Raw genomic sequence first — 22,385 nt, forward strand, 5'->3', positions numbered from 1 at the left:
TATATAATAAAAAGAAACACACAAAAAACAACAAAGAACACCACAAAAATGTAAAAAAAAACCTACAAAAAATCTAACAAACACAACTCTAACAAACCAAAAGTGTGCAAAGTCTTGAATTTCATTGTTCTGTTTGTTGTATAACTTTTTTTCTGCGATATGTAGAAAGGAAATTCGTTAGAGTATTTTGCAAGACTCGAACTGCCTCTGTGCGCTTATTTCGGATATTTTTTAAATATTTTGTTTACTATTCAAACAACCACCAGCTGCGAAATGAAAACAAGGGTAGGTTTCGCTTACAAATGTTTCTTAACCAGTAAAAACACGGCTTTATTTAATTGCGTCCTTCCAATCCATATTTACAATCTATCTATCCTACATAATATTCAACAAGGTATTAAATAAGCACTAGTGACGTATGTACAATGCTTTGTACGCTGGAACAAGCCCTTTGTTGGAGGTAGTAACGATTAGAAACGAGCAGTACGGGGTGCTTTCGTCGGTTAGGTTGCACTGGGTTCGACGTCGTAGCGACTCGTCTGATGTCCGATAGCCGGTATAGCGAGGGTCCTTAACAAAGCTATCGGTTTCACGTTTCGAAAGAAACCTCCGTAGTATTTGCAGGCTGTCTTACATCCCGAGTACTGTAAAGAACGTATAGGAAGCGACGCGTTAGATATTTATGTTTGGAGCGCTTGGCATTTTAGAAGTGGATAAAGTTGTGGATTACTTACACAAATCACATCACTGCACATCAAATCGCGCACGATACGCTTCTCCTCGTGCAGTAGCTTGCAATAATCCCAACACATGAAGCAGTTGGGTCGATCGGTACACTCATCCGTTACGACGATGTTGTTGATCTCCTCGTGCAAATGGTTTGCCAAGCAGATTGCACGACACTGACGCACTGGTTCCGCCATCGGGGCATTGTAATCACTAATCCGGTGAATTATCCTCCCTGCGGCCATTCCAATGCAGCAGATGAACACAGTTAGACGTACGGCTGTGTACGAGCGAATTACTTCGGCCTTCATCTTATCGAATGAATTGGGCACCGATAGCGTCACGTAAATGCTAGCTCTAAATATTCACAAAGGTCGAGTACACATCACACGGAATTCAGCACACTGTTTCGTAGTCGGTAGATGTTCAGACAATGTGTTCACACCTCAACGGTCAGCTTGCTAATGAGCCACTGGGGCTGCTGAAGCGATCCTTTCTATGGTACCTTACGACTAAAGGTAAAGCCCGCACGAGTGAACGTGGAAAAAAAGTTAGAGCAACGGGGTACACTCCTACAAGGACGCATTTATAACGCATCGAAAGGGTTGGTAGCTTCATTCATAAAACTTCCCAAGCGCGGGTAGGCAGAACAGCAAGTAACAAAAATACCGGAAACATCTGGCCGTCCCTGTTTGCGAGGCTGTTTGACACACGGGAGCAAACAGGTAGGGAAGCATCAACGTACAGAATACCTTGCCGTGCGTGATGGTAACTCGCACTAGGGTAAACTGTCCGCCATTCAGCGCCAACGTTTGTAACGTGCAGAAAATGTTGTCCTAGCAGACATCCTGAATAACAAGACATATGGAACGGTCTACGTTTGATAACTGCAAGTCGACGGCCGGAAATTGTCCCATGCGATGGGAAACCCGGGACATAGTGTCGCTTGTCATATTCGGGACGGAAAAGAAAACGGAACTTTTGAAGGAGACAGGAAGTGCTAGAACACTATTAGACACAATTGGTGGCGTCGGGGAAGTGATGCGTGTGTTTTCCAAGATTGAGTTCGAGATCGGAAACGAAAGATCGTAGCAAAATAGGGAAATGTGTAAACGACTGCAAAAAAAGGATGCGGAGTGATATAGATATTTTGAGTTTAACTACAGTTTACCTTGTTCTGCATACAGCCCGTGCTCGTGATATTTTCCAAGTTAAATGTCTGAAAGAGATGGAAAACACACGATTCTTCATAGTTTCTTCTATGTGTTAGTTAAACTCTGGCTTTCTAGCCCTTCGCTTTAGGAATGATTTTTTAAAGAACTTTCCATATGACCATGGCTGTTGTACCAGGTAGGGAATGCTAGAGAGCACCAAGTTATGGGTACATGGGAAACCCATTAAAAAATAGCAGTGCAGGGGAATCAATGAACAAGAGCAGGGTATTTCCCGTTCATTGATAAATTCTGCCCTCGGGCGACCCAGATAGCCTAGAATTTGCCTGCGTTTCAGCCCTCGCGTAAAGGGGTAAGGAGCAAGTGCATCGGTCCAAAACGGCCAATGTCGTCGTCATCGTTTAGTGCTGTCTATCCTGTGGTCGCATTATCGCTTTTCAAAACATAAACAAAAATCCCGTAACGTCCCGAGAAAAAAAAAGAAGCGCCCGTGCGGCCCCGGATGGGCCATAGAAGGTGCGGGTAGACGAAAACACTCAGCATGTAATTTTGTGTTCTCCAGGTGACGAAACGTCCCGAGACCATTGTGGTTTGTGGTGATCATCGATAAAGCGCCGTTTTATACCCACAAAAAGTGTGCCAAGAAGGATGGGCGGGGAATGGCCGGAGAACTAGAGCGGTACACAGGAGGGATACGTGGGAATGGTGGGTGTATATCTTCGTGAAAGCCTTGTTATTTTATGGCAATGTTGTTTTTTTGTGCGTCCGAGAAAAGAATCTAAAAAAAAACCCCAGTTGTTGGTGTACGTGTCCGTATGGGAGATCGTCCAGCTTCAGGTCTGAAGGGTATCCACCAAGATCAGGATATCCTGTGCCTTCCATCCCAATGAAATGCGTTACGCTCTAATAAATTAACAAAATATTGCTGCTGCAGGTAGAATGAGAAGGCAAACTACAGCAAAGCTACATAATGGCATAACAATGATTACTTTTATTTCTTGCACTAGATCGTTCTAAAGCTACATAACCTATGGTCACGTGATAAACTGTCAAATGAAATTGGTTCCTTACCACAACTTGAACGAAAGGGCCAACGTTCTTAGAACATGCCTAATTCTACCGCGCTAAGCTAAACGACAAAAGATCCAACAAAGTCGAAACAAACCTTGAAGTTGCACTCAAAATTTCAACAAAACACTCTCCGCCTTCGAGTACACGTTCCAGTCCTTCTTGCGCGCGTTATCGTACACGTAGTGCAGTGCCATTGTCGATTGGGACCCCGATACGATCAGCTCCAGCTTCTTCTCCTTGTCCAGTGTGTTGCTGAGCGAGGTGTAGTACGATACACCTTGCGGCGACAGGATGGAGGAAAAGTGTGTCCTTACGTGGGTGTTTAAATCCGACTCCACGTCGAACGTTTGGTCGCAGTATTCGCACAGAAAGATGGAACTCAGCTGCTCATCGTCCCCGTTCGCCGACTCGGGTGTTCGTAAACGGGGCTTGGATTTCTTTCCCCTTCTGGTGGTCGTGACTTCCGGCGAGTGATTTGGGTTAGTTTCACCTGGCATCTCCACATAAAACAATTGCTCTCCATTGCTTTCCTTCAGTGTCAACTGTGGTTTGGGATATTCTTTGCTTTCGGCGAGAAAGATCTGTAAGTTGTCGGTGTTGATATTGTAGGCAGGCGAATGGACCTCCTCATGCCGACCCCGCTCATCATCGTCCGTGGTGGTGAAGGAGCAAAACGAGCACGGCTTGCCCTCGGCGCTAGCAGCATGCTTCGCTTCGTGCTCCAAAATGTGGTTTTCGTGGAAGAACCGTGCTGGACAGCGGGGACAGTAGTACATGGTCGTTGGCACGGGATCGATCAACCCTGATGGGTCGTAACTACCGGATGTTCCAGTTTGACTGCCGCTCATGTGTTGTTCCAAGTGTTCGGTAAGCTGCTCTACCGTTTCGGCACGAAATTGACACGAGATACATTCTAGCTGCTCGCTAGGCACTGCTGGAGCCACAGTTCCACTGTCCACTAGCACTGTGGAAGGCATAATGCTACCGTTGAAATTGATCATATCTGCCGGGTCTTTGTCGAGGATTTCCACGATCGGTTCCAGTGTGTTTGCCGGACAGCCTACGTCATCCATGCTGAAGGGCGCTAGTGGCGGAGGTATGGAGGAGCCCGCTAGAGCTTCGATCGATTTTCGCGTTTGATCCGACGGCGGCACGGTTGCTTGATGATGGAGCACATCCTCAATCACGTACACGGAATGTTGGTTCTGTTTGCTATTCCGCTGCAACTGACTATCACTGTCGGAAGGGTCGTCCTTTTCCGAGTTGACATGCTCAATAAAAACGTGCCCGTTGTGTTTCAGCCGACAGTGTCTCTGCAAAGAGGAAAGTGGAGGATGGTGTTAAGGCATTGATGTGCGTGAACGAAACTAGTACTCCAGATAAAATTAAAATCTTTGTCCTTTAGAAGCTAAATTAAGATTATCCTAACATCAAACGATCCTAAAGGTATTAACAGAGAAAAGGAGAAGGAAAAACTGAAAGCTCCATGTTAATTGGCCAACCACTTTCACAATCACATTAACCAGCCCTCAGCATCTAATCTACAGCAGGAATCGAAAGACATTCCGCAATACAAATTCCAATTTATACCTGAATGACATGTTTCCAGTTAGAAACCTGATGGCAATGGCCACAACGGTATGGTGCGTTATGGCGCCAGGTAGTGGGCATCGCCATCCTTTGCGAGCTACCTTCACCATCGCCAGCTCTATCGCCACCGGGTTCCGGCGGGTTCGTTTTATCTCCAGCACCGCTAGCAGTTAGTAGTGTTCCATTAGTAGGACTATCGTTGCTAGTGTTAGCTGCACTTTTACTAAGGCTACAAATGCCGGACGAAGCCGGAGGCGTTGGTGTACTGGAGGGTGTGGAAATATTATTCGCCGTACTACTGTGCTTGGGCTGTTGGGCTGCAGTGCTGCAGTGCCCATCCTGCTCCGTTGCCTCCTCCAGCAGCTGAAGAGAGGTGTTTGTTCCCGTGTGGGCGTTTGTTGTATGCTGCAAGAGCTCATCCTTGGTTGTGGTTCTAAAATAAAAAGGGGGGTTATTAAAACGTGTGTTTTCTAACGATTGGATCCTTCATTACCTATGGTCGCAGTATTGACATTTAAAGTGCCCGTTGTCATCCACCTTCATACCGACACCCGTCTCATCGTGCATTTGCTTATCCTCCATTAAAAGATTGAATTCCGGTATACTGGTCAACGCTTTCAAATCAATGTTATACGCGTTATACGCTGTCATTAAATCCGACATACTGCTCTCGGCGAAAGATTTCGCATAGCTCGTCGATTCCTTCGTGCTGTGGTCGGTAATTTGCATGAGCGTAATGTATTTGTTGTATTTGGTGTAGTTTCTCCGTCCGGTTTCATCATTCATCAGCACACCGGCATTCTTGTGGCTCGGGTCACGAATCGTCTTCAGGCGGATGTGCTTCGTTATGTCCCATCGCCAGTTGGAGCGATACGAGCACAGCGAACATTCGAACGGTTTCTTGTTGAGATGGCCCACAATGTGCACGTGAAAGCGGGAAGCCGTCGAGGCCCAGAACGAACAGTGGGGACATTTGAACACCTTCTTCATCAAACCCGTGGCGTTGGGATCGGTGGAGCTTAGCTTGCTCGTCACTTCACCATAGCCTGGGGCCGTCTCAACTCCGCAATACGTTTCCGATTTGTTTTCCAGTATTTCCACATCATCATCTTCCTTGGATGCGTTCGATAGGGATTTTCCATCCGACTCACTACCCGCTCTAGCGGAAGGATCCGTACTGAACATATTCACTTCCAGCAGGCTTTTCCACATCTCGTTCGACGCACTATCAGCGTCACTTTGGGGGAAAATGTTTTGGTTCGATTCGTCGATCGATTTCTGCAGCAGCGAAGTGATAAGATCTTCCTTATGTGACGATGCGATATGGTTCGCCAGATCCATCGTAGACTCGAAGCTGAGCTCACAAAAAGTACATTTTGTCTGTGGTGACGATAAGCGCACAGGTGATGTAGGTGTGTCGGATGACTTCGATGCAGCATCCGGCGGCATCAGCATAGACATCGGCACAGGCTTAAGCAGTTCCTTTTCCGGCCTTGCTGGAACTGGAGTGGATGCAGCCAACGGAATCAGGTTGGGTATCGGTCGGGCACGCTTTCTCGGTGTGGTTTCATTGTCTTCCGATGATTTGCGGGTGTTTTTCTCCATTTCCCTGTCCTGGATTGAGTTGAAGAACAAATGGATTGCTCGATTGGTATTATTGGTATGAGACTTTTCATTCGTTTTAGGATTACCTTGTCAGGAGTTTTTAAAACATTTTGTACGTCATCCATCTCGGACTTGATTGTTGGCTTTAATAGATTAGTGTTCGCTACTGTGAAGTGAATTATACGAATGGTTAAAAGGAAAACTTGAGGAGTAAAGTAGCTTACCGGGTATAGACGAGCTCCAAAACGGTTCAATGTTGCTCAACAAGGATGCAACAAGTTGCTGTGCGTATACGTTACCGAGTGCATCCAAAATCTTCGTCTCGAGCGTCTCCGAGGAGCAAGAACTCCCAGCGCGTCTCTGCTGTTTGGGACGATGCTTTTCAATCAATTTCCTATCACGATTACCAGGCACATTCGTTTTGTTAGACTCCGCGACAACACCGTGTACCATTCTCATGTGACGTGCCAGCTTCTGGTGGTGTCGCGACGCGTATAGACATCGTTTACACTCGTTCACACTAATCTTCTCCCCGTGCTTGTCGCGTAGATGCGTGAGATAGCTTCTGGGATTTTGGGTGAAGTAGTTGCAGCTGCGACACGAGTAGTTTCTCTTTATTTTACACTGTGGCAATAGCTGCTGCTTTCGGTGGTGTGCGAGCGGTTCAATGTTGTCCGACGAAACTGTGGCGTTATCGGAGCGTTGGCTATCACCATCGATAAGGGGCGAGTGCTCGGGTTGGGATTGGTGTTCTGGGTGTTGCTCGGTTTTGATGCTCTCGTTCAATACTACCAGCTGCTCACCACTGACTACCTGCCGCACTATGAGTTTGCCCCCGGAGCGTCGTACCATGGAGGGTACTTCCATGCTGGTGAGAAGACGGGAAGTTGTCCTGGAATGAAGCGAAACCCGGAATGCTGTTAGATAATGCGAGTTGTTCGAAGAAGGGCACAAGTGTACAGGGGATGTGCACCGCGGCGCGCAACAGCAACTCGTACCATTATGGGAATCAAATGCTTTTGTCGTGCTCGTTAGAGGACTAATAGTAATGGCAGTCGAACAAAAAAAAATGCCACCCTCAGCACTGTTCACGATGGAAATCGACTTATTTACGCACTTTTTTCCCGTCTCCGATATCGGTTCGTTCGGTGTTATGTCTCCGGTGGCGTACGGATGACATTTGAAGCGCATGCGTACGATATCCGGAGCCGAAGAACCGTACGCGGACGGTGGCCCTCGTCAGCTGATGGAATGTGACAACGTTCAAGATAAGGAGTCGTAATTTGAATTATACCTTAACGCTTGAAAATGCCAGTTCGAGGGGTTAGATTGTTTACAGAAAATGGGCCGTAACAGCGCACAATGATGCCTTTTGTCAAAACCACAAGGCGCTGAGCACGGTGAGACTGTGCAAGAGTTCGCCGTTCGTGCTAGCACTAGCGTTGCAATGTTTCGTGTCCTCAAGGCAGAAACAATTACCAATTAATACCATCCACACACATCCGTTCTCGATTGTGTGGCAGCTTTAAGAACAGCTCCCAAGATCGCGGTCTCGGTCTAGCGGCCCGAGTTGCGGAGATCTAACCCCTACAAGATCACCGTCTCCAACGCTAAGAACGCAAACTAACGCGCGAAGGCTAACCAGACGTTCAATTGACGGCAGTCACGTGTGTCACCGCTGGTCCTCTCTGCCCTTGCGGGCGTTTGCGGTGTTTTGTTACGTCGCCGTCGTCGGTGGTAAGCATGATCTGCAAGCACTAGCGCTCGATCACACAACCCAGCACAGGAAGATATTTAAACAGATGAGTCGCTGTTGCGTCGCGACCTTAGCTGTGTGTTTTTTTGTTTTGTACATGTGTGTGCTTCTTCTCCCATGATCGTGAGCGTGCATGCTGAAGAGATTCCATACAGACCATGTGTACGGTGCCTTCCTTCCGTTACGGTTGCTGCTGCTGCGCAACAGAGAATCGTCTTTCTAATCACTTTTACACCAGCCGAAGAACTGATGGGTTGCCCTTCTGTTGCACAACAGCACTCGCTCTATCGGGTCCGAACGCTCACTGATAAGCACGAAACGAACCGTTTTGCTGGCCCTGCAGAACGCAAACACACTTCAGCAACCGTACCCCCGTGCGTTAGTTCAATTTGTCACGATTGCAAATGTTTGAGTGGCGCGGATCGGGGCTAAAAATAGCAAACAAACTAATTCGCCTCACTTAGAACGATGCTTTTAGGGGACAAGCGGACTTTAGCGTTGTTGCAGAATATGCTAACCATCGAACGAAAGCAGATGTTACGCTTCGATTCTGCACCACCGAAAACTGGCAAACTGTATCGCTGGAGATGAAGATCACTGTTCTACGCAGTTACACAACACCGATTCATGCACCGCACAGAGCAGGCACAATGGACAGGGCGAGTCCGCGACTATTCTAATGCATCTGTATCTTGTCCATGGCCCGAGTGTACTAGATACGGGCGATGCAGTCTCCGCGAGAACGCGAGAACGCGTCAGAGCTCCACTCTGGCGCATTCGAGCGCCACACACATTGATGCACATGTATGCACATGGCAATGGCGAGGCACCACGATCTCACTCGCTTGATTACGCGCACTCGCTTCTCTCGTATGGCACAGGCATAGGGGAGGGAACAGGGTGACACAATGCATGGAGGTGGTTAGAGCAGACCGCCAGCGTTTGAAGCATAAGCGCACGTCTTGTTTGGGATGTACGTTGTTTCAAACAGTTGAATCGTGCTGGTAGAGCGTATTAGCGTTAGATTGACATACACACTCTCATACAGTGAGTTGCACGAGAGTGTTCACACTGGATCTCCTAATTAGTAAAGGGGAATAACTCCAAAACAAGAGCAATCTTCAGTGCCGGACCGAACGGCAAATAAGCCTGTCCGTGGATAAATGAAAATGAATACTATTTGAGTTAATTGTGTCCAAGAATCGTTGTGCGCATTCCACTGCGACACACTGTATCGTAAACGGCTGACCTTTGCTAAAAGTGCAGTGCCGGTTGATTGTGGAGGAACAGAATTACGCTTGGCTATGAGATCAGAACCATCAGTGGGACAGCATTGCTACTTGATTCGAGCAGTATGTTGTACGATCAGACTACGAGACTGTTGTACGATTCGTAGAGATTTTTATAAGGGTTTGTTTAGACGTAAAGCGATAGTATTAGTTGTGATAGAAAGCATGGGGGTAGTTTAAAATTTTAAACCTATAGATAATGATTCATTAAATTCAGAGATGTCAAACATCCATTGGAGAATGGAGGTACTTCATGACAGAAGTATCTTTATGGCATTTAATTTTTACTGGATGCTATTGCTTAACACAAATCAACAAGTCAGAACACAGCGGGAACTAAATAGGAATCCCTGATACAAAACCCATTTGAAGCTGGTACTCCAGAAATACCTTACTTTTTAAATAATAAGTAACTGATTTGTGTCGATTCTTCACAAATAAGGTAGTTCTTAGTGATCCTTGCAAATATTCGAAAAGTTATGAAATATGCAAGATTTGTCATTAACTTCTCAACAAAATCCTCTTGCTCTTCCTTCTACTTGGGTTTGACAGCCCCGACTTAGTTAATAACGATGTTAGTCAAACTTTCCTCTACAAGATCAACGATTATCCGCCGAACGATGAACGATGAACGACCTATATGTCGAAGTGAAACTTTTCCCCCTAATTCCACCGGTCCCCTACATCCACGCCACGTTTCACCCGCTTTTGTTTTAAAGTCCATGATTAAGACATTAGAAAATCATTTGGACCATCGCAAAGTAACAAAGGTACAGCTCCCACGATCTCGCGATCATTCGGTATTTTGTCAGGTGATCCTTTCCCATTCGCGAGGACCGGTACATTCACACACACACGCACATAAGGGAGGATAATCAATGAGCAGAGATTCATAGCCGAGCAGTTTAATTTAATTTATCCCGAAACGAGCCCGCAACACACATCAATGAAAGCGATCGGTAAAGGGCAGCGAGAAACGAAATGAATCAACTCGCCAGAGACGATCGTGTCGCCCGGGTGTCAATTGTGCGAAGGGCGGGAACTGAAGAGAGCGAACGTGCAAAGGAAAAACCGCAACCATGGAAGATCTTTTCTTTCTCCTCAGTTTCCCCGTTCCTTTCGGGAGGGGCTGTGTGTGTGTTTTTTTTTGTTTTGTTCTTCAACGCGCTCCGGCATCAATCTCATTTACACTTGTTTATTATTTTCACCGAACCGTGCGCTCTGTTATTAAATATAATAAATCATCAAAGATCAGGTGATTTCAGACGATTTGAGACGAAGGCAGACGGTTATTCGGATCGCTCCAGGTAGAAGAAGAAGCGATCGGATATGGATGGGGGTTTGTCGCTACCCGTCGGTGTACGGCCGCTAATTCGCTGCAGGGCCCTTGGAGCCCCGGATTCCCTGTTTCCAATTTTCTTCACGCGAACAATAAGTTATGTTTCAGGCAGTGTTGCTGCTGTCTTTTATTAGGCTGCTCCGTGAAGCATTAGTCTGAAGGGGCCTTAAGGGATAGGAGCGTTTTTTTTTCGTTACAGTTGAGGATGTCTTCATTTACGCTGGACGGCTGGAATGTGTTGTTGTTCGGTGTGCTTTTCTGCTGTATCTTGTACAAAGTTTGTTTACGTTGAGTGTTGTTAGTGAGCATCAAAAGGCTTGGAACTGGGAGTTAGAAAACGGAAGAAAAAGAGATTCTATTTTTAGTATTTTAATTTTATTTCATAAGAATTAATTTGGAAGGCCTGGGAATGTATTTGGTAGCGGCGCCGGTTTCACACGACAGGACCGGTACAAAATCCCATCTGGGCCCATCGACCGTACGCAAGACTGACTATCCAGCTACGGGGAATCAAAGTCAAGCAAAGCTAAAAATGGTAGGCCTAGATCACTTGAGGGTGCTATGGCGTTAAAGAAGAAGACTAATTCTTCGTGATACTCTTCGCTGTTTTGGTTGCTTGGATATTACTGCTCAGATTACACTGAAAGACTCTTATTTCATCTGAATATGGTATCTGTACATAAACTGTTCCTAAACTTTGTTAGTAAGCTGTTTCGGTTCAAATATTATATTCCTCATTACAGCAATTCTAATAAAGGGAATGGGTTACCGGATCATCGCGACCGATTATAGAGTAGAAAAGGGACAAGTGTTCATTATAAAACCATTAACCCGTGGGGAATTCCTGAGGAATACTGCAAAAGCGCCAGTGGACAGCTGGAGCCCCCTTAAACCCGTTAGCAGCAGGGGTGAAGATGAGACGACTTACGCCGGGTGATAATTGTGATGAGACTTGAATGGAATAGTCCCACAAAACCCAACACACAACAACTTAATTTGAAACTGACAAAAGTGAAAAACTTCAGACACCATATCATGGCGAATAGATATTACTCACGCGCTCGTACACAGCAACTCAGCACGATCGTTAGTCATGTATAAAGATATTTCTGCTTTTTTCATGTAATTCCATCTTCATACCATCGTTCTGCGGCATACTCCACATCGCATATCCTTCCTGGGCACAGCGGGAAAGCACACGGGGAGCATGTAGGATCGACTTTGTGGTAAATTTTATATCGAAAGCATCACCTTTTTTGTTGCGTTTGCTGCTGCTCGCACCAGGAACCTTTGAACATCTTTCCTGAGCTTTTTTTATTGCACAACGCCGATTTGTGGAGAAGAAATGTTGAAAGAGTGGTAATAAAAAAGTGAGTGGCAAAATTAGCCAGACAAACATACAAAGAAAAAAACTGTGTATAAATGAAGCGCAGGCATCACTTCCGGTTGAAATTCGAGGGTTTGTTGTTTGCTCACCCCGTATTTGGAGTCGGTTTGTATTAGTTTGGTTAATGAATTAAGCTAACCACAATCCCGTTGCTGATCGACCATAATTTGATTGGTGTGTTGATTGAGAGCCGCATAACGGTTGTTTGTGGTTTCACCTTTTTTTTCTACAAGAAAACAGTTGTTGAGCGTGATTTGGTACGGTTTGTTGTGCAAGCTCGAAAGAGCCAGATGGACTAAGTGGTAGGTATCAACTATTAGCTATCGGAAGTTGTTATGATGTCTTTCCACGTTTTCCACGTTGGAGCATATTTTCACGGGGTTAATCGTATCGGTCGTTATTAGTAGCAACACGATATGAAGAACCGAACAAATTTTCCAAATTTCACTGTGTAAAATCCTTCGCATGACCCGGACTGTTCCGTGTTATTCTTGAAGATTTCCATATGAACACATTCGCTAAGCATGAACATAAGCATTATGTAAACAGATTCGTTTGCATGTCACGAGCCTATTTCTACATAAGATTGACTTTTTTCACAACTCAATTATGACACCTTTGATTGAACCGATCAGAGTTCTGCTCAAAGGAAGAATATGTTAAAGGCAGTCAGAAAAGTCGTTTGGAATATGACACTTTCTCGAAGGTTCATGCACCTGCTCACAAAACAAAAAAACTTTTGGAAAACTTTACTCACAAAACAAAAATCCAATAAACCCCCTCGATAATCTCTTTTTTAGTTCTTTTCTTTCAGCCTTCCTCATTCGCAGGCACAGAAGAGCCACGCAGCAATGCATAATATGTTACTTTGAATTGATTTATTTTTAAAAAGGAATCACATTTTTGGAGTACGCTGCTGGACAAAACAAAATAAAACGAATTAAAATCATCCTGACCTCAGGAACGTACACAACTTCGCCACTATTCAACTCCACTCCGGGGGTTTGTTATGTGTTTGTTTGTCGCGGCTTAGACTTGTGAAGCGAGCATGTATGTTGCTAAACATATGGAAAAAGGAATAAAATAATGTTCGTTGACCAACGGTAGGCTTTACAAAATATCAACAAAGGGTAATGTTTTTAGATGGTAGTTTTGAATGAAAACAAACCAATAATTTACACTTCTTTTCGTTATATTTAACATTATAGTTCAATCTCTTTTGCTGGATCTTGTTATCCTCATGACCTTTTTTTTCCTTTTCGATAGAACATGCTTTGTTGCTTGCACGTTTCATATGCATTTATAAGTTTATCATCTTCCCGGGGTTCGCCTGTGCATTACTTTACAAATGTTGCTACGTATCGGTATAGCTTGTAGGGACTGTTTGCATCGGTGTTTTGCGATCTGTGAATATTGAAGTTTGCCGTCAGTGCGCAAAACTTCCCCTGGAACTGAATGTCCGCCTCCAGAAGCGAATGGGTTGCGTTTCGCATCGAACTCTCAACTTCAACTGATGCCTGCATTGGCGTAGCATTGTTTTTTTTATTGTTGTTGTTTGATAAAATAACGATTCTTATGCTGGATAATTTTGTTTATGTTTGTGCATCTCGTTGAGCTTTCTCCAATTTGCATCGGTACGATTTGCTGCCAACATGGTTACGGGATGATATTTTATGCAATTTAGTGCTTGACCCACCGCAACGCACTTCACAGTAGGGCTGATATATTCTGGCATTGTCTTCTAGTCGATGCGAAACTTATGGGCTTTTCTTTTATTAGTATGTCTTTACTTTATATGTATTTATACTTATAGGCCTCTTATTGTTGCTGGGTACTATATACATTGTTCTTTCCTGATATCGTGATAAGAGGGCTCCAGCGGCTTGCCGATCCGGGTTTTGTTCCGAGAAACAAACACTCGTCCAAGTTTACTGTACACATTGTCCTGTCGCTATCCTTTCTTACGCTACGAGTGTGTCTTTTTAGCGGATTTAGTAGAGAATGGGACGATAGTTTTTGTTTTCTTTTATATGTTGCAAATAGCTCTCCTCATGGTTTTGTTTAAAATAAGCCGGCTTTTAAATGAAATAGCTCGCAGTGGGACAAATAAAATTGGGACCAGTTATGCCGCCGTGCCATGCAGTACCGTTCTTAACTTATTGTTGGTTGTATATGTCTCGTTCCTTATCGCTGCCTGTGCCACTGTGTCACTCTCTTTACTTTAACTAGCGCCATTCGACCCTTGGTAGATGGGTGGTGGCTTATTGAAATGCATCATTCACGAGAGAGAGAGAGAGAAAGGGGAAAAGTGAGACTCACACAGTGGTTCCCTCAATTGTTGCCAGTGAAATCAGTGGCTCAGGCTTCAGGAGCGTGCCGTGTGCCGGGGAAAGCATCTTTGAACTAGTTTCGTTAAACAATAATTACAATTAAAATATTAATTAAAATAAATAATGCATACGCGCCAACGCGTGGTTTGAGGATGTGGACCAGGGAGCTCGGAACAGGGCTTGGATGAAGGATTCGTTGTGCAATATTCGTTCTACCTACTGGCTGGATACTTTCGGGACCAAAGGATAGGAAGGATAAAATTGCATTTCACTGGGCAGCTGCGTTCTGACTTTCGCTGGCTATTGATTTAGGAACAGACTTTACTTTTCCGACTTTCGGGTCGATTGTTGGTGAGAACAAGGGATACACGACCCCGGTACCTAGACGGATTCACCACAACGTTCGGTTACCGGCGGTTTCACGTGTTGTTGTACAGAAGCGATTCTATGCTAAATGGGTTGGGCCTTATGCTATTGCGCGGGGTGTCACTGCCCGTATCATCTAGTGCATCGCCATCGACACTTTCCCGGCGCTGCATCGAGCAATCCTCCGGTTCGTCGCCCGATTCCGCTCCACCGACCACATCGATAGGATCCTCGTCGTCGTTATCGTTGTCGTCGTCATCCTCCGAGTCACTGCCGGAGTTGTTGCGGTGCTGCGACAGATACTCGGCCTTAAGCGCTTCCAGATCGACCGTGATGCCCTTGGCACGTAGTTTTCGGGCCTGTCGCTCGAGTGCCTTTGCTATCTTCTTCCGGCGACGAGCTCTGGAAAAATAGATGAAGAGATGGTTGTTAGCTTTGGAGTCTTTCGTGCGAATCGTATCGCTTTCATTGACATTAGTCGTGTCCAAATCGTAATAATTAATCGTAAATAGAGTATTTCATTTCAAAAGTCTGCACCATTTGGTCGAAATCGGTTAAGAAACGTTGCTCACCCCTGGAGCGATAGATGGCGCTACTGTGCACTTTCTGAGCTCGCGGTTGCCACAGTGGTTATTTACCTACCATGTCGTGGTCAAATTTATTTTTAATTCTCATTGTGTGATTACGCTTCAGATGTATTAAAAAGTTTCGCTATTATAAGTGAGGCAATAACCGGATTATTTTATTACTTTGACCATAAGTGAGAGGCTTGCTTCAACCATTTTACTGAAATATTTCTTAAGCGCGAATAATTTCCTAACTATGCTAAGCAATTGAAACAGGTAATACCGCAAAATGCATGGAAACGGCTGTTACTTTTCACTTCTGAACGAGAATCATGCATAGCTTCGAGTGGCCAATTTATGGTCACCGATTGGCCGCCTTCCTCGCTGCAAGCTAGCAATTTAAATTTGATTACATACACTAATTAAAATCCGTCGGAATCCCTTTTTCATCTAGCAGTTCAAATTATTCCTTGCCGAATCCATCGGGTACCACCTGTCAAGCGCCATCGAGGGGCAAACATTAGCTCCCATTGCACGACGGTCAATTGCCGCCGGGTCAAACGCAAAACCATAAACAAAAATGGAAAACCCCTTGCGCCATTTTGAGCGTTTCGGGTTTTTCCTCGAGGGTGAATGAAGTTTCCCCACCCACCCATCCCGAGCACTGAACAACGGTCGCGGGAGGTAAAGAAAAATGGCTCCAGTTTCTGTCATCAGTTCGGGGCTTCCGTGTTTGCCCGGGAAGTGCGCTTCAATTTGTACACGCAAGACACATCTGTTTTGTCCGAGGTGTCCGAGGCTGGCGCTTGGCGGGGTCGTTTCCAAACGACAACCAATTGGGAAAGACGAAAACCACCGAACTCGTAATGCTGTTTTCTAAGCTGGCGGGTATGTTGTGGTGAGTTCGCGAGTTAAACGCGTCTCATTAGTGAATACAGTCGGCCTAATAGGAACTCTGGAAGCCACAGTTGTTAAATGAGCTTAAGATCCTTTCGACGACAAAGCAAACTGTTGAGTCGTTTTAAAAGCTGTTCAAAATTGGATTGAAAGCACTTATTTACAGACGTCTCTGTTAAGTTAGTTTTAGTTTCAAAAGTTTTCTCTTTAGACCTTAAATTACGCAGCCAAATAAATTCAACTATAAACAGAAACGATTTCTGCAATTCCTTTTATTGCGTCACAGTGGCACACAGGAACGGAAAGGCGTAGCCTACAGCTAATAGAAAAACGTGCATTCAATCGGCATAAAAGGCATTATTTTTATTCGTGTGCAATCACATATTTTTGAATTTGTGTAGCTACTCACCATTGAGCGAGCAAAAATGGAACAAAACCTACCACGAATTAAAACTACTCTTCACTACGGGGACAACCACTCGCTTATCGCTTTAGAGTATGGCAGTTTGAGCCGCTAGTACCTAGACCGGGCTGGGCGGACTGGCAATTTAGTAAGCCTGTGAGGTGTATAATAAATTTCACACAGTCAATACGTGTGTGGATATTGACCAAACGTCCAACTGGAGTTGGGAATGCAGCATACCCCGAAAATCGCAATTACGTGTTCCCGAGGACCGAAGCGGAGGACGAATATGTCCACCATAAAGAACCGGAAAACGGCACAGATTGCAGTGACAAATTATTATGCTGTTTGTGAAGCATAACCCTAGCAATGCACTGATCGTCTTCCGCCACCGCTTTTTCGCGGACTGTATTGAAGCTGCCGGAAATAATGCCACCATTAATCTGTGGAGAATGTGATGTGGATTTAATGTTATTAAGTTTGCATTGAGGGTGGCAACTATTGGTTTTAGCAAAATTTTCCTCCTGCGTACGATTGTGATAAGTGGCGGAAAATAAAAAACCCAAACATTTCAAGTGATCTTACTTTTCTCGCGCTCGTAGTTCGCTTGGCGGGATCGGTTCACCGGAACAGGACTGCGGATGGGCGTTGTGCGCGGGTCTGCCGGGGCCTTTTTTCGTGTGTTCCTTTTTCCTCCACTTGGCCCTTCGGTTTTGAAACCACACCTGGAATGGTGAAGACAGAGCATGAAAAAAACAGGGTCAAGGTGAGTAGAAATATTACGCCTAATGAATAATAAAAATGCACTTCTTTTGAGGAATAAATGAAAAATCTGTTTTTGCCGTTGTAAAGGAAGAAAGAAAAAGGATATTTTTTTAATGTTTGCTGTCGCATTCGCGGTTGAGGTGAAGGGACGGACGGTTGTAGAAATGAATTCATCCCTAAATTCTTCCACTCGATCCTAAACGGTGTGAAAGATGTCGGGAACTAAAAAAATGGGAAAATCACCTCTGAAACTCAAGCGAGAGACGAAAAAAACCGGGAACCTGTCCGTAGTTCATGTCGAGCCTTTACGAACAGTAAATATACGTATTAGCTCAACCAGCGGCCATTAATTATTTGGTCCGGAACTGGCCTGCCGCTGGGTTTCGGGGTGATTTTCGGTACTTTTCTTCTCTTAGTTCACTCTCCGCCAAAGGGAAAACGGACGGATCTTCGAAAGGATATTGTGGTGGGTAAAAAACACAAGAGCGAAGATCGTGCCATGGGAAGCGGGTGCTTGGAATGCCCGGAAAGGTAAGGATTAAGGTGTGCAACACTTGACTTATGATTTGTTTTTATGTTCCCGTGCCGAAGGTAGTTCCCCCCCGGTACTTGGCTGCACCTCGCGTAGTGTGGTGATGGCTCAATTTGTTCATCGCGAGACACCGCAAGCAGAATGCCGGGAAAAGCGAAAAGGCACGCAGGTTTCACGCTTCTTGTTATTCCCTTCATTTAAGTTACTTTTTAAAGCGTATCCCTGTCCGTGCGGACACGTTGATCGCGCGTGCATTTTCTTTACGGGTTTGTGTTTTATTTCTTTCTGTCCACGAACGGTTCGGTCCTCACTTAGGGCACGAATTTATGTACCGAATTTCGCCGCACGGGATGGGTTTTCATTATGCAAAGCCCATTAGCAGTTGTTGGACACTTGAAAACGTACCCCGACAGACTGTTAACTGCTGCTGGTGCGCACCTTGCACTGTTAATCCTCGATCGAATCGAATTTTAATATAAATATTACAAGTCGCTACTAAGAGGGAAAGCAAACGAGCGTGAACGGAAAATGGTTGTTGTAAGCATGTTTTCGCCATTTCGTAAGCCATTTACAACCAGTCCGGTCAGATGGTTGCAAGTGCAACGGAAGAGAAGAGCTGTTTTATAGGTTTTGATCAACAAATAACGATCTGCTAGCTAGTTTGTTTCATGTTTTTTTTATGTTTCCCCCTAATGGTTTCATTGCTTTCCTTTTTTTCACATAACCCCGACAAACTCAAACGGAAGCGTTAAAATTTCATTTCACGAAGGCTTTACTACGTGGCTAGTGAAATGCGCAACGACTTCATCAAAAGGGACCGCCAAGGAAAAACAAATTTAATGACGATTGTGTTTTTAATTTCCTGTTTTTTTGCTAAAGATGAGCAACACCAAAGGGGACACCATTTTGGTGTGTTTAGTGGGTCATATGTGAAGGGGGATTTTTTTCTTTAACAAACATGTTCCTTCTTCAAGGATCATTGATAAGAAAGTACGTTGAAGTGTAATGTTGATCGGGCACTGCGGTGTATATAGGCTAGCACAGCTCTAGCCTGACGTCATGAATATTATCGACGGAATATCAAACAGGTTTAAAAATAGCAAAGAAGGGTAAAAATACAAACATCATTTGATTCCCAAACAGTTCTCTTATCGCATGCAGATGTTACGCGGATGAAATATTCATAACGTTACTTGAATTGCAGTGCGGAAGTGCAGGTAGTATTTGTTTATGAAAACTGCACTTCTGCTGCTTCCGTATCCGATGGTGGGAAAGGGTTTGCATATTGATAAAGCGCGATAGAAGTAAATCAAATAGTTTTATCGCTAACATTAACACTTACTTTGATTTTATTTGTTGTAGGACTATGGAAAACTTACTAGTTCTTTTGATATATATTTTTAGCAACAACTGAGATTGACTCGCTGATAACGATTTTTCCATCGTTGGATTTAATTTATTTTCGTTAATTTTAGAAATTGAGTAATAGAATTTGGCTTCTACACGACATTCACCCGACATTCACATTCACAACATTGTCATGATGATGTTATTTACATATGACGAAACTACGAAACTCAAGTTTGCAGCAGTTTTTTGTGACATTTAAATTTGCTCGTGTAGAAAAAACTGGGTTATGGAAAAAAAAACATATATAATCGTTGTGATGGAGTCGAATGAGTTCTTAGAAGATAATTTAAAGACTGTTTTTATAACATGTAAGTCTTCTGAACGGACGGAAAATCATACGTTGGTCAAAGAGTCAATTGTCTTGTATTATTTACTGTTTAATTTTCCACTTCAAGTTCAATAAAGAAGCTCATCAATCAAAACAAACTCTCACGATGTGCTCTTCTCACCTGAATCGGTTTGCAATTTTCTTCCCGCTGGGTGGAAAGCGGCCAACAAAAATGTTGCAATTGATGCTGCTTTGCTAACCGCGTTGCTTCAATAGGCGGGCTAGTTAGTGTCAAACGCCGTCGGAAGCTGTGGATGTTGGGAAAAATAATCGGACGACCTCCCGGAGCGTTCCGCTAACAACGAGCCAACGACAGACGACGCGGCGAAGGAAAGCCTCAGAATCGATGCTGATTGCTGCTGTTGCTGCTGGCATTGAACTTCCGGAAGGGGCTTGAATGGAGCGCAGTTTGCCAACTTCACCGAGGTACCGAGGTCACACACCTTGGGGCTATTCTAGTAGAACGCCACAGAAACGGTAGCTTATGACGCACGATCACTGATCGCGCGAGTGTAAAACAGCTAAGGATTTGTATGCAATTTTCCTAACGGTGCGAGTGTTTTTTTTTTCCACCACAAGAAGGTTGTTGGCCGTGGAAATCAGCATGTTTTTTGTGTGTTTGTTGTAATTTCCAAACGGTATTGAGAGGATCTGAAACAAGTTAACTGTTAACCTTCGAATTAGTTAGCGCAATTCGACACAGCAGGTCGATTCGATTTTCACCACCCATCCACATGAACTTGATGGGTAAATAGAGGTGCTGATTAACGTGATTTTCGATGCTCTATCCGCAATGGCTGCCGAGGGAAAAGCACGGCGAAAAATGAGCCCCCATGGAATGGAGAGGAAATTTGCTTTGCTCATTCCACGAGGAAATGCTTTTGAATCCACTCGATGCCTGAGGCCGTTTCGTGTGCATTTAAGGAGGAAACGTTCCGTTGACAAACACGTAGGCGACACATGACAGTGTTTAACTATTTAGCAAACAATCTTCAATGGCCAAGTAGTTCTACGTTCTCGCGAATCATTTTCGTGCAACATGCAATGGTAAGATGGCTTCGCTTTTCCTCTTCCCGAGCAGGAAAATAGATTCATGACACTTTCGTTGACGGTGCGCTCTTGATTGACCGTTCTTCCGTCGAACATGCTGACAGCAGTTTGATTTATGGCACTTTTTGACAGACCATCGGGATCGTGAAGATGTGAAGATGGAGGTGTAAGAAACACGGCGTTATCCTTTGGTGGAAATGGAAAAATGGAAAAGTGAGGCAGGAAATTTAATACTTCCTGTTCTTGGCTTTGATGAAGTGGCTGTGAAAGAGTTCTTCTTTGTCCTTCCCCAGCAATCGTTCCCACCTCCCCGGGGCCAGGAGAAGGTTCGTGTCCTTGCAAGTGTCCTTTAATTGAAGTAAATATTTTCCCGAGGCGAGTGACTTCTATTGTCGCTCTAAATTGGTTGACTTTACCTTTACAAATCACGTGTCCGTCCGTACAGTGGGCCTTTTCGATTTTTTGCTCTTTAGCCGACCCTTTCACAAACGCTCAACCGTCCTCGTAGCGTTGCGTTGTGTGTATATGTTCTAACGAGTGGCAACAGAGTAGCGGCTTTCTAATGCCTTCAAATCATTCCACTGTCATCTCGAGGTGTAGTAGCGGTGCCTAACGAATTGTGTCCGCTGCAATTGGAAAGCATCGTCCTGGACGGCACGGCTTCAATGACCGTCTACCGGCTGGTGAATGATTGATGGTGATTACATCCGGCCATAGGAGACATAGCAAACGGTGTTCTACGCTCGAAATTTGAACCACCGATATGCGTATTGTTTTTTGCTGCATTATTTATTACACCTCCGCTCGGACGGAGCCCATTCTTCTTTCGGGGGTTTGGGGCCTGACAGAGACCATCAAGGACGAACCCCGAAACCTTGACGGGTCAGGAAGTGGAGTGTCGTGTCCTGGCTGTGTCGAATGATACGGCGTGTGTTGTATTGTCACCGCAAAACACTTTGCCAGCTTGCCCTTCGTCGAGCGAGTTGACAGAATTGTTTAGCGAGCTTTGGACGTGTGCGTTACACGTTCTGTGTATCTAATTTTATGTGCCTGAAAAGTGTGCAATTTAGTGGACTTGGATCGTACGGAATCGGCGTAATTGGCCCACATAGTTTCAAAGAATAAGTGGCAAAATGGTTCGGGTCGATAATTGAGGTCAATTTAGGTAGTTAGGAATGTTTAAGTGAAATCATTCAGAGAAAAAGTTGTGCTTGTAAATTTGTTAGAATGCATTGCAATTATAGTAAAAGAGAGTAAAATAATGAAGATGACGATAATACAAGAATACTCTGTGCCTCGCTTCGATTTGATATCTTAGGCTGGTTGAGATTTAATTGTATATCCATATTTCGCTCATTATCCTCAACGGACCTGCTAGCGGTTTCTGATGAATTATTCACTTGTTTTTATGAGAATAGCATAGACCGGAACCGAATCGAATTATGCTCCAATATTTCACGGCAGATGTTACGGTTGGTGGTGTATCCTCCTTCGCACCATTGTTGATGTAATTTTTATGCACCACAATTACACGAACGCACCACCAGGACAAGAATAAATGCGTTATCTGGAACGTACTAATCACCAAACCGGGATCAAAAGATAGACACTGATGCTGAACGTGACATTAAACTGTGGTCCGAGGGCACAGCGATATAACCTCAATATGGTTCCCAATTCGTCACCGCACATCTGGCGATGTTGTGATTATCGGACGTTCGTCGATGCGCCCTGTCCGGTCGTGTGTAGGATGCGTTCGGTTGACAGTTTTATCTTGCCATAATTTGGGATGGGAGTTGGCTT

At 44.6% G+C, this 22,385-nt stretch overlaps 3 protein-coding genes across 3 annotated transcripts in view; all 3 read right to left on the bottom strand.

Moving 5' to 3' along the window:
- Positions 1–503: 503 nt before the first annotated feature.
- Positions 504–1,037, bottom strand: LOC128709252 (uncharacterized). Its single transcript, XM_053804239.1, has 2 exons — positions 735–1,037; positions 504–644 (listed from the first exon to the last, which is right to left on the bottom strand). Exons 1-2 carry the CDS (start codon positions 1,035–1,037, stop codon positions 504–506), a joined length of 444 nt encoding a protein of 147 aa, XP_053660214.1.
- A 2,039-nt stretch (positions 1,038–3,076) lies between these two features.
- LOC128707425 (uncharacterized) lies at positions 3,077–7,031 on the bottom strand. Its single transcript, XM_053802376.1, has 5 exons — positions 6,389–7,031; positions 6,251–6,327; positions 5,053–6,185; positions 4,560–4,992; positions 3,077–4,282 (listed from the first exon to the last, which is right to left on the bottom strand). The coding sequence occupies exons 1-5, from the start codon at positions 7,029–7,031 to the stop codon at positions 3,077–3,079; spliced, it is 3,492 nt and encodes a 1,163-aa protein (XP_053658351.1).
- Positions 7,032–14,684: 7,653 nt separating this feature from the next.
- Positions 14,685–22,385, bottom strand: part of LOC128709953 (homeobox protein unc-4-like) — a 57,543-nt gene continuing 49,842 nt past the window's right edge. The window contains exons 3-4 of the mRNA XM_053804988.1: positions 17,083–17,222; positions 14,685–15,033 (exon numbers count right to left, since the gene is read on the bottom strand). Of these exons, the coding sequence (XP_053660963.1) occupies positions 14,685–15,033; positions 17,083–17,222 (489 nt within the window). The remainder of the gene's footprint in view (positions 15,034–17,082; positions 17,223–22,385) is intronic.

This window comes from Anopheles marshallii, chromosome 2, assembly GCF_943734725.1.
Source record: "Anopheles marshallii chromosome 2, idAnoMarsDA_429_01, whole genome shotgun sequence".
Lineage (NCBI taxonomy): Eukaryota > Metazoa > Arthropoda > Insecta > Diptera > Culicidae > Anopheles > Anopheles marshallii.